Raw genomic sequence first — 13,013 nt, 5'->3', positions numbered from 1 at the left:
CAGAGTGACGGACACGGGGGTCTACATCTGACCGCATCACTGCATCAGGGGGAGGGCCGCGGGAAACGAAGTGAGGGCTCGTTTCGTCAACAAGGCACACCTGTGACGCGATCAGGGGGAGGAGAGGAAAGGAGAGGCGGAGGCGTCGGTACGGCAGAGAATATCCGTGCCTGGTGGTGTTAACTTCTGTCTTGTTCGGTGTTAACTTCTGTCTTGTTCGGTGTTAACTTCTGTCTTGTTCGGTGTTAACTTCTGTCTTGTTCCCGGCAGTGAGGAGAGAGCCGGGAGGAAGGACAGCGCGAGCCCGCCCGCCGATAGCGGAGCGACCAGCCCCTCTGCCCAAATACCCCCCAGAGTTCGGAGACGGGACACCGGAGTGTCGCCCCGAAGGAATATTAAGTCCACCCTTTGGCCCTCCCCTAGAGGCACCCTAAGTTTCACCGTTAGATGCCAGGAGGCGAGTTTTAGTTGGACCTTTTTGCTTTCTTCAGAACTCTTCTTTTTTTCTAAATAAATGCGTCCAGTGGCGGGGTTACACCTTTAGCTCTGTGTCGTCTGCTCTAACTTAATGTAGTTACCCTTGTTGCTATAACCTGGCTTTTTACACCACGTTAAATAGCTCATGATGTAAATGGTAAATGGACTGCACTTATATAGCGCCTTTATCCAGAGCGCTTTACAGCATCCTCTCATTCACCCATTCACACACACATTCACACACACATTCACACACCAATGGCGGCAAGCTACCATGCAAGGCGTCAATGTGGGGTTCAGTGTCTTGCCCAAGGATACTTTGACATGTGGCCCGCCGGGGCTCGAACCACCGATCTGCCAACCTTGCGATCATTAGACGGCAGCTTTACCTCCTGAGACACAGCCGCCCCCGGTGATGTGTTTTGATGTCCTTGGGGTGTATATGGTATACGAAGAACAGCTACTTAGGGTGACGCCAGCAGAGAGAGAACCTGATGAGTCACACCTCTCAGACATTCTGAGCTAGGTTTTTGTGCAGCCTTTGTATGATTAATCTACTCCTTATCGATGTGTCATAGCCAAGAAGAAAACACAAACAAAATGAGTCTCCTGTGAGACATGACAGCAGCTTTGGGCCCAGCATCACTGGGACATGTTTTGTTTTTGTTTTTCACCCTGGGAAAATATTATTACGGAGCCCCCTTGGGGTCACATGGTAGAAAAAAATATTTGATGTGTGAATCCGTTCCCTCTATTTAGTAAATCTGTTCCCTCGGTTAAGTAATCCGTTCCCTTGGTTTAGTAATTCATTAGGGTTAGGGTTAGGGTTAGGGTTAGGCCCTACGAGCCAGAACAATCGCAAGGATTCTCACCCTAACCCTAACCCTAATCCTTGCGATCGTTCTTGCTCGTAGGGCCTAACCCTAACCCTAACCCTAGCCCTAAAGAATTACTAAACCGAGGGAACGAAATACTAAACCAAGGGAACGGATTCACACATCAAAATAAAAAAAATCTACCATGTGACCCCAGGGGGGCTCCGTAGATTATACGTGGCAAGCTCCTAAAAATATACTCACAACTTCTTCATGGGTACAATGTTCCACATTAATGCCGTTGACCTAAAGAGACGAAAGAAGAAGAAGAAGAAGGTATGAGGCCAACTCAACACACCATGTTGATAGTGAACACTATGGCAACTTCTTTAGCAGGGTATATACAGGAATCTTGAGGTTCATTTCAATACCTTTCTAAGACTTTTTAAAGACCTTGTCAATATTTTTCCAGACCTCACTGCCACTTCGAGCTGTAACCGTTTACATCAGTGACACCTTTAACTTAACAGTTTTAGTTTGCAATAGACTAGACCACGATCATACAACAGAATTTCCGGTTCCACCACTGAATGATTTGAACTATGTAGCAACCTTATCAACCTTATCAATGGCTTTGCAGGTATCCCAACATTATAAAAAGCTCTTTCAAGACAAACATTCAATTTGGATGTGAGATATAAAGGACCCACAGTGTATCAGACAAGGAATACATTGAAGACTCGCTGTTTTGTAACGGTATCAAGATAACAACAAAAGGTTAATGGAATTGAGCATGTATTGTGGCTCTTCAGATTTCTTAATATTATTAGCCTATACTAATATAACTAATATAACTCCCCCTTGAATAAAAGAGGATAGTTCAAATAAAATGCAACAAGCACATTTCCATCTCTCGCCAATGACCTTAGGATGACCTTAGGATGACCTTAGGGCAACCCACTGACCTGTAGCATAGTGTCCCCAACAAACAGCTTCCTTGTTTGATGTGCTGCAGGCGGAAAGGTAGAGAGTCAAGGGTTAATGAGAACACAGGACCAGTGATGCTGTTCCATCACATTACCATGTAGAAATGTCTGACTAGACTCCAGGAACATCCCAGGGTTCTTACGACTTCAAACTAATCTGGACAATAACTCATTTAGCCACTGAATGAAACAACTGTTTAACTATTGAAAGGATGTGCATAGATCTATGAAAAGGGATGTTGACATTGCAGAGGATATTAGAGGCACAGTTTCACACGCTAACATGGTGACTGCAGGCTTCTAGGGGTATCTACTGGTCATGTTTGCATTTCAATTGTCGTTTTTCATGTTTTAATTAAATGGTTTGTATTTGTATCTGTAAAGGAGAAGATGCTTTTTTAATCTGCTAGTGGGCTGATGACAACACTTTATATACATAGCCCCCTATTTCAGGGCACAAAAAAAATAAGAAAAGAAAGTAATGGGACGATTGGCATAATAGAACTGTCAATCTCTAGTATTGATTCAAGTCTTCGCATTTGTCTTTGCATTTGTTTTTGGAGTCTGCTATTGGTGACTGTCAACATGAGGACCAAAGGGGTCTTTCTATGAAAGTCTAGGAAGGCATTAATAGGCTGAAAACTCACAGAAACATAGCCAAAACCTTAGGCTTGCCAAAATCATCCGTTTGGAACATCATTTAATAAAAAAAGAAAAAGGCCAAGGTAAATCTCAGCAATCTCTAACAGGCTGGTAGACCCAACACGGCATAGTTTGAGACAGATCTAGATGAGCATTTATATAATAGGAACTCTCCGCTCACAGACAACAATTAAAAAGAGAGGCTTGAATGTGTGAACCCTAGATGGTCTCTTGCCTTCTCTACCACAGCACAGCAAAAAAATGTTTTAAATATGTGTAAAGTTAAGCAATACAGAGACTTATTTACTCGTTGACGAGCTAAGTAAAAAAAATGTGAATATATCTTTTTTTTTAGAGAGAGAGAGAGAGAGAGGGGAGGGGGGGGGAATTCAAGCACTTTCAAAAACGTTTAGGACCTTGATTTTTCTTTCTCAAATTCACAAACTTTCAAGGATTTCCAGGACCTGTTGCCATAGCAAATAGAGAGTTTTTCAGGGCCAAAAGGAGGAAAGGACTTGACTGTCCATGTCTATCTGACACAACAGCTACTGTATACCAAAAAAGTAATGTTAGTGTCAAAACAGTTACACTATGCCTTTAAGGGCCCTATTATGCACTTCATCAATAAGACGAGGCGGTAGATCTAAACTTAAGACGTGGAGGCGTGGTCAAGGCCACTTTGCTATTATGCGTGCGGTAGTGGGCGCCTAAAACCCGGCGCTAAGCAAAGAAATTAGTCATGGGTGTGTTTTGGGCGTCTTCTCAATCAACCCAATCAGCGTGCCAGGTGCCATTCCTTTTAAGAACCGGCTGCGTTGAGTCATTAGCGCTATGCTATTATGGAAGTCATAAGAAGGAGGTCAGCGCGCTTCTCTGCCTCTCCCTTCTGAAATAAAGCATTTATACTGTGACCGTAATTGACGTCTTGCCGTGGAGCCACGTGCGTGTTCATGTGTGCCCACATGCATGCGCAAACCGCGGAGGCGCGCTCGTGTTTCAAAACGTGCATGAAGTCTAAACTTAAGAACTTTTCAAACCACTTCTTAGCGATAGGAGCAAAGTCAGATCGCATAATAGCAGGGGCGCCTAGTGCACTTCATTAACATATGAACACTCCCACAATGAGCAATATATGCACGGGAGTTTTACGTCTTATGTGTGGGCGCCTATCGACACCTGCATAATAGCAGTAGCGCGTATGAAGCGCATAATAAGGGTGGCGGTAGGTCTTAACCTGGCGTTGCGTCTTAATTAAGACTTAAGACGGCAAGTTAAGAAGTGCATAATAGGGCCCCATGTGTTTTACACTTATGCCCTTCAATAAATCAGTACAAATGTAAGCTAAGTGTGAAATGTAATACTGTCTTACCTACTTGATCTTTGAAAACCTTTGATATGACCACAGGCACTTTATGCTCGGCACCTCCCTGGGAGAAACAAGTGAAAGGTAGAATTACATCAACAAGTTAAACATTTGTATACATCCATTGGAGACATGTGCTTCCATGCACCAAACAACCACGCGTATCATCAACGTTTAATCCAACGTTTAAGCAGTGGCGGGCGGTGCATTTCACACCTAGGCCTTCAGTGATGTCCGACACATTCCTACCTGAATTATTCTACCTCTTAATACCATCGTTATGACGCCATGGCTCTAGAAACTAGACAGAAACACAGTATAACCGGGCGTTGCATCACCTTAACATAGTCAGACAAGTACAACAGAGTTATATTAATATTTCCGAAGCATTTTTAATCAATAAATCCGCATTTACAATGAAGAGTGTTAAACTAACATCTTTAAGATCGCTACATTACCCACGTCTGTCGTCTCGTCCACCATAATAGCGACAAAGGGTGCCTTTTTAATCTCCATTTTGATCTCTTCTCCCATCACTTTAGCAATAGCAAAAATTAGGTCGTTTTGTATTTTGCCTGACGTCCCAGTAAACACTTTGTTTGTGGACAGGTGGTAATGTAAATCTGGGTTGTTTTCAGCCAGAAAAGAAAGAAGCTCAACGTAGTTTCCTCTGTTTGTGGACTCGGCGCTTTTATCGTGTCCCCTAAATGAAAGTTATTGTTTACCCAAAAACAGGACACAATCGATCAGTATTATCGATCAGTCAACGAAAGCTTTCGTTGTTGAGCTCCGTTTCCCTGCGCACTTTCAAAAGTTTCACATCTACCGGCATAGTTACGCATCTCAATAGTGAATATCAATAGTGCGTATCAATAGTGCGTATCAATAGTGCGTATCCAATCAAAAGACGTGCTGGGTGCTGACATCATTGAGCCTTACAGCAGGCGCCGTTGTTGCTTTTGCTCGCATCTACGTAGGTTTACTAGGTACGCCACAGGTTTTCTCGTTCCAACGTTAAGTTACAGGTCGTATCCGCGGCACCGTTTAGCGTGCAGGCGGGCAGATTTTGGAGCCCCCTAGCAACACATTTTGATTGGATAAAAGCTCTAACATAAAGGCCAGCCCTCCAAATCTCAATCGGAGACTGGAAGCAGCGCAACCAAGAGGAAAGCTATGAAATGAAGAGAATAGACTATGGGGAATCATTAATACATATTTGTGGAAAAAATATATTAAAATAAAATGTATATTCTGATGATGTTTAGGCCAGCAGAGAAGGCCTTGCTGGCCCTGACGGCACACCACTGCGTTTAAGTCTAGTAGGCTTTACATTTCAGCCATTTGTAATGATTAAAGTTTGACTTACTTTGATGCTCAGGCCCAGACTGCCAGCCACCTGTCTTCGAAGGACGACAGTTCTGTGCTTTAAAAAATGGGAATTCACCTTGGTAAAATAATATTGATACAATGTCAATTAAGACCATCTTATTAACAACATGACTTCCTTCCCTCATGCTTAGGTGAAACATCATAATGATGTCTTTATTGTGTTCATAATAATAATAATAATAATAATAATAATAATAATAATAATAATATATCAGGGATTATCCCCTGATAAGCCTAATCATCTCTATAAACAGGTCCTTTCTTTTAATGGATGTTATGTTTTCAGCGTTCCTTCCAGCCAGCCCTGGCATTGTCCACCACATGTCTTGTCTTGACCAGCCAACTGGCATGTTAAAGAAGTGTCAGTGACTAATTCAGTATTGGGAGAAAGACAATTGCCATATTGGCAAGATAAAACCAAAGTACTTACATTTAATTGCAGGGCGCCTCCTCTTGTGCAAACCACATCAAGCTTCTGTATTGTCAACGCCTCTTTTGTCAGCTTCAGACGGATGTCAAACGTGTTCCTGGTCTCCTCGTTATACAGCAGGGCAGTTCCAGATTTGATCTAGTGGGAAAGAAAAACAAAAGGTAACAGCAGCTGGTGAAAGCGGAAACAAGTCAGCAACCGACCAAATGTTCAGACTTTCAACGTCGTTGAAAAGTAATGACACACTCGCTAGTCAAGCCAAAATATTGCAATGCAATGGATTGGGTGAGTCATCCCAGCTGCTACCTAGTTAGTGTAGAGCAGTGGGGATTACTCACCCAATCCAAGGGAGTCTATCTAGGGGGGTAGTGGTGGTCTAGTGGATATGAGTTGGACTGCTGATCGGAAGGTTGTGAGTTCAAATCCCGCCTGAAACACCACCACTACTAGTGTGCCCTTGAGTAAGGCACTTAGCCCTCAGTTACTCCAGGGGGAATGTCCCTGTACCGTCATTTGTAATTGTAAATTGCTTTGGATTAAAAGCGTAGGGCTAAATGGCAAATTCTCTTCTCTATCTGTGGGAGTCCATCGAGGAACTCGCTTGCACTACTGAGTGCATCTACTACTACTTCAACATCCAGTCAGAAGCTTATTTCATCTGGAGTCATTCACCTTCTCCTCTCCTTCGACCTTACCCTGTCCCCCTCTCCTCTGACTCATAAGGTGGGCAATCAGCTAGACCTTGTCTTCACCCAGACCTCTACTCTGACTGTTACCCCTCTACACACCTCTACTCTGACTGTTACCCCTCTACACACCTCTACTCTGACTGTTACCCCTCTACATACCTCTACTCTTACTGTTACCCCTCTACCAGTTTCTGATCATCATTTTGTGAGTTTACCCCCTTACAAAGAAATGAACAGTGTATAATTGTAATGGTAGGTTCATTTTAACAGTGAGAAACAGAATATTAAAAAGAAATCCTAAAATCTCACATATTTACTTTCATTAATGAGGGGAAACCTGGGTGTGTGATATTGTTATTCTGGATGATTGGACGTGAAGTTGAACATTGTGTCTCAAACAACACATTGTTACGTTGGTGTGCGGTTTGCAGAGCCACATGCACCATGATACACTTCCATTGACTACAGGTCCTCTAGTCAAGGTGTGTACTGTGTTCAATGGACACTATGGCTAGTGTGGCTCTGTACGCCAGCCTTATACAATCCTGTGATGCGTCCACAGTGTCTCACTTCATTAAGTAGGCTAATGCAACTAAAATATGACAATAATGGGTTGTGGCCAGCTCCACTCAGACTATATTATGTTCATATTCATGATGAACATGACAGATTATTGAACAAAACCAATAACGTCATACATGAGGCTAAACCAAAACCTTAAGAATCACTGACCAACCTTCACCAAAATAGATCATTATGTGGGGTTTAATAACAAGATAGATCATTATGTGGGGTTTAATAACTTTGGGAAATAGGCTTATTCAGTCCTTCGTGTAGGGAGTTAAAGTTAATCAATATGTCATGTCTACCAAGCAAACAACCAAATGCCTCAAATTAGACAACATTGACTGACAATCGTATATATCTCTAACATACCAATACACACGTGCTCATGTCAATGTAAGCTGTGCCACTTCCCACAAAAGAGACACGTTTTCAGTAGTTCAGAATTCTACAAACATTATGGAGAAATGATCTCCTGAGATATTTCGTGAGCTTATGATAAGGTTCTATCTCCGTTTAGAATGATACGGTTCTATCTCCGTTTAGAATGATAAGGTTCTATCTCCGTTTAGAATGATAAGGTTCTATCTCCGTTTAGAATGATAAGGTTCTATCTCCGTTTAGAATGATAAGGTTATATCTCCGTTTAGAATGAGACGGTTCTATCTCCATTTAGAATGAGAAGGTTCTATCTCCGTTTAGAATGATAAGGTTCTATCTCCGTTTAGAATGATAAGGTTCTATCTCCGTTTAGAATGAGAAGGTTCTATCTCCGTTTAGAATGATAAGGTTCTATCTCCGTTTAGAATGATAAGGTTCTATCTCCGTTTAGAATGATAAGGTTCTATCTCCGTTTAGAATGAGAAGGTTCTATCTCCGTTTAGGGCAGTTCAGAGATATTGAGCGTCAAAGTTTTTACATTCCATTATGTTTTGTGAGATGGAACCTTTGTATTTTATGAATTACTAACTCAAAAATGTCCAATTTTTTTTAAATAACACCACACAGGCATTAATAAACACCTAATGGATCAGATTATGTAAAAAAACTCAATTTTGACAAAAATGGAGATAGAACCTTATAATTCTAACGTCACGATTTGTAAGAAGAAAACTATTATTGTATACATACTTTTCATCATAACTGCTGGGCAACTGACAAAGCGGACACACTCTCAATCTCTTGGTAATTAAGGGGAGGGTATTATCATATAGGTGAGATCGATTTACCCAAGTTGCAGCCGAGAGGCTGGCTGGTCGCTCACACACTTCTGCTTGCTGTCTCCCGGCCACGTTCATCTCCCATGCGGCCGCGATCTCTGTTCACTGACCTCGCAGAGACTTCCAGAAGTCATGTATATATCAACTGTAGATGCTGTGATGCTTTTCACCAACGACGTCCCATGCAGTGACAGAGGCAGATCTATGATGCATGCAACGGAAAGGACTCCTGCACTCGCGCTGGGAATGATTAGAATTAGAATGATATTCCGACAGTGATTCTGAATCTGGAAGTCGCGGCTAGAGTGTTCAGTAATTGCAAGCAAACGCAAAACATCCCAGGATCATAATATACAGTATATATAATATAATATATATGTCCGTTATTTCGGCTGAAACATCTGTCGCTGCTCCGTTCCTCACTGGATACTGAGCCAGGCGTTGCGCGCCTCTCCTGCACTCCAGGGTTGCCAGATGGGCTGGTGTGTGGTTAGGCTGGAAATGGTCAATCCCATCTGGCAACCCTGCTGCTCTCGTTTTGTTAGCCATTATATTATATTATATTATATATATTAGTACAGATGAACCGTTCAAAAGCTGCTCTATGCACCTGATCACAGAGCTTCTTACAGGCGGCGCTTTTTCTGTTTGACAACGTTTTCCATCTCTGAAAGTATTAATATAATGCTGACTTATATTCAATTGAGAATATATATATTGAATTGAGAATCAAGGACCCCAATTGAAATAAGCCAGTGGCTTTCTTGGGTTTTTATCCTGTTAGTTGACCTTGTATGTAATATGTACTGTCATGTACCTACTTCTGCAAATCTTCTAATAAAGTTTTCAATCAATCAATCAAACTTTACTGTAAAATATCATTGGAATAATATGTCCAGTGATATACATTTATTATATTTGTTTATACATTTATTATGATTGCCCATGACGTAATTACATATTTACTGTTCATGAATAATCTGTGTATTGTAAAATGGAACACACAAAAATGTAGATCTATGTAGCCTCTCAAGGGAAAGACATCCACCATACTGAGAGGGTCTCCCCCCAAAACACAAGAACATTTGAAGAATTGGTTAACTCTCTCCTTTGCCCGACTACATGCAGGGAAATTAACACTAGGCAACTATTATAAAGGCTAGAGGAATAACGGTGCTTGCAATCCATCCATGCACAATGAAAGAGCCTGCGGCAAAGCAGTTGACCTCATGGGTCCAGAACAATTTGGTTACACTCAGCTCTCTAAACTCACTCCACAGCGAGCCGATCTGGGTCACGGCACCACTGGAACAGGTGTCACCAAACAGTATTGCTTCCTATCTCACAAGCTCACATGAGTCTTGGGCCCAATCCCGATTCTCTTTTTTACCACTTCGGCTCGTTTTGGAGTCACTCGTTTTGGAGTCACTCATTTTGGAGTCACTCGTTTTGGAGCCACTCGTTTTGGAGTCACTCGTTCTGGAGTCACTCGGTTTGGAGACACTCGTTTTGGAGTCACTCATTTTGGAGTCACTCGGTTTGGAGCCACTCGTTTTGGAGTCACTCGCTTTGGAGCCACTCGTTTTGGAGTCACTCACTTTGGAGCCACTCGTTTTGGAGCCACTCGTTTTGGAGTCGCTCGCTTTGGAGCCACTCGTTTTGGAGCCGCTCGTTTTGGAGTCACTCGTTTTGGAGCCATAGCTCAGGCACGTGCCGTGAGCTTTTAGATTGGGTAAGCATAAGATATAGAAATACACATAATTACACATACACGCTATCAGTGAACGCAGTTTCAAGGAAATGCAATTTTGATGCCCTAGAACCCGCTAATAAACTGTAGTGTCACTTTGTGATCAGATTACCAAAAACAAAAAAAACAGTTGCCAGTTTCGACTATCAATCTTTTTTGAACCAAGATCTTTTCAAGTAGCCAGCCTGCTGAAATCTACAAGTCCAGTTTCAACATCGCAAACGCACACATGCACACATGCACATGCACACAGACACACACCGTTTCCATCCTCCATAGTAAACTCACAACACACTTTCTTTTCACACTTTGTCACACAGGCACTTGACATCACATCACAAACCCTCCCTCTCTATCTCTCTCAAACACTTTTGGTCCAGAACCACTGGCACGGACAGCGACATTAGGCCTATCTCAGCGATTGATTAAGCAGCTCTCTCTCCAAACACAACGACACAGGCCTATTCAAAGGTAGAGGAAGTCCTAAATAAGAAGCCATAACCAGCAGCACAGCAGTACTCAAACCATATAAACAAGCACAGATCGCCACCAGCCTCGCGAATCATATAAATCATATAAACCGTTCATACCAGGCTTGCTGTAGCCCCTAGCGACTCTCCCTTTCTGGGTATGAAGATCGGTGAGCGGTGGCTTCGGGCGGCCTTTAGCCAGTAGTTGTGTTTTTCCAGTCCAGTCCAGTCTACGAAATCCCTTTAGGTCGCTGACAGTAATGTCCATATACAAAAAATCAAGCAAGTTATCCTTATTGATTATTATTATTTAGATCGTTTGAGCTAGCTAGCATAAGCTATTCTGCCGGGCGAGAGAAAGTAAGGTGAAATGTTAAGTGAACTTGAAAGTGATAAGAGCCAATCAGTAGCTCTTATCGGAATGAAAGAACTACTGATTGGCTGGTAAGCATGCTTACCCTGGCCACATTAAACAGCGGGCTGAGGCATCGGAAAAAATAAAAAAGACATTTTCACGCATTCGAATGTACGCGAGGGAAAGCAGAGAGAGAAGTGCTTATAATGTAACGCAATGCAAGCAGAGTAGGAAGTGCTTACTCCTACAGGTGGCACCAAAAATGCAACGTCAAAATGAATGACTCCTGCTGCCCTGGGACCTAAAATACGACTCTTTTAAACAAACAAACGGTTACATGTACTTTTATTTTAATATTTTCACTGTCCTTTTTTATTTTTTCGTTGGGTAAGCACTGCTTACTCTGCTTATATGGACGACACGTCCTTGGTGGTCAGTAACTGTTAGGTCTGTTGTCCTTCCTCTGTCCCCACCTCGACCAACAATCATAACAGCCTGTCACTTCTTTGCTTTGTGTGTGTGTGTGTGTGTGTGTGTGTGTGTTACACTGGCTTACTCTGCTTATATGGACGACACGTCCTTGGTGGTCAGTAACTGTTAGGTCTGTTGTCCCACATTCCAGCCCCCTCTTTGCTTTGTGTGTGTGTGTGTGTGTGTTGTGTGTACAACATCGCTTATATGGACGACACGTCCTTGGTGGTCAGTAACTGTTAGGTCTGTTGTCCTACCTGTCCATCGGGGTTCATACCAGTGTAACCAGAACCATCAGCGTTCATACCAGTGTAACCGGAACCATCAGGGTTCATACCAGTGTAACCAGAACCATCAGGGTTCATACCAGTGTAACCAGAACCATCAGGGTTCATACCAGTGTAACCAGAACCATCAGGGTTCATACCAGTGTAACCAGAACCATCAGCGTTCATACCAGTGTAACCAGAACCATCAGGGTTCATACCAGTGTAACCAGAACCATCAGGGTTCATACCAGTTTAACCAGAACCATCAGCGTTCATACCAGTGTAACCAGTACCATCAGGGTTCATACCAGTGTAACCAGAACCATCAGTGTTCATACCAGTGTAACCAGAACCATCAGCGTTCATACCAGTGTCACCAGAACCATCAGGGTTCATACCAGTGTAACCAGAACCATCAGCGTTCATACCAGTGTAACCAGAACCATCAGGGTTCATACCAGTGTAACCAGAACCATCAGCGTTCATACCAGTGTAACCAGAACCATCAGGGTTCATACCAGTGTAACCAGAACCATCAGTGTTCATACCAGTGTAACCAGAACCATCAGCGTTCATACCAGTGTAACCAGAACCATCAGGGTTCATACCAGTGTAACCAGAACCATCAGGGTTCATACCAGTTTAACCAGAACCATCAGCGTTCATACCAGTGTAACCAGAACCATCAGGGTTCATACCAGTGTAACCAGAACCATCAGGGTTCATACCAGTGTAACCAGAACCATCAGCGTTCATACCAGTGTAACCAGAACCATCAGCGTTCATACCAGTGTCACCAGAACCATCAGGGTTCATACCAGTGTAACCAGAACCATCAGAGTTCATACCAGTTTAACCAGAACCATCAGCGTTCATACCAGTGTAACCAGAACCATCAGCGTTCATACCAGTGTAACCAGAACCATCAGAGTTCATACCAGTGTAACCAGAACCATCAGGGTTCATACCAGTGTAACCAGAACCATCAGTGTTCATACCAGTGTAACCAGAACCATCAGCGTTCATACCAGTGTAACCAGAACCATCAGGGTTCATACCAGTGTAACCAGAACCATCAGCGTTCATACCAGTGTCACCAGAACCATCAGCGTTCATACCAGTG

At 42.8% G+C, this 13,013-nt stretch overlaps 1 protein-coding gene across 1 annotated transcript in view; it reads right to left on the bottom strand.

The window, feature by feature from the left end:
• sntg2 (syntrophin, gamma 2) overlaps window positions 1-8,653 on the bottom strand; it is a gene marked incomplete at both ends in the record, with an annotated part of 54,473 nt that extends 45,820 nt beyond the window's left edge. The window contains 6 exons of the mRNA XM_080537741.1: window positions 1,557-1,598; window positions 2,258-2,301; window positions 4,290-4,347; window positions 5,650-5,706; window positions 6,103-6,240; window positions 8,585-8,653. Of these exons, the coding sequence (XP_080393867.1) occupies window positions 1,557-1,598; window positions 2,258-2,301; window positions 4,290-4,347; window positions 5,650-5,706; window positions 6,103-6,240; window positions 8,585-8,653 (408 nt within the window). The remainder of the gene's footprint in view (window positions 1-1,556; window positions 1,599-2,257; window positions 2,302-4,289; window positions 4,348-5,649; window positions 5,707-6,102; window positions 6,241-8,584) is intronic.
• Window positions 8,654-13,013: the final 4,360 nt, after the last annotated feature.

This window comes from Nansenia antarctica, assembly GCF_963989245.1.
Source record: "Nansenia antarctica genome assembly, chromosome: 8".
Lineage (NCBI taxonomy): Eukaryota > Metazoa > Chordata > Actinopteri > Argentiniformes > Microstomatidae > Nansenia > Nansenia antarctica.
The sequence above is the reverse complement of the archived record's forward strand: the minus strand, read 5'-3'. Positions and strand labels throughout refer to the sequence as shown.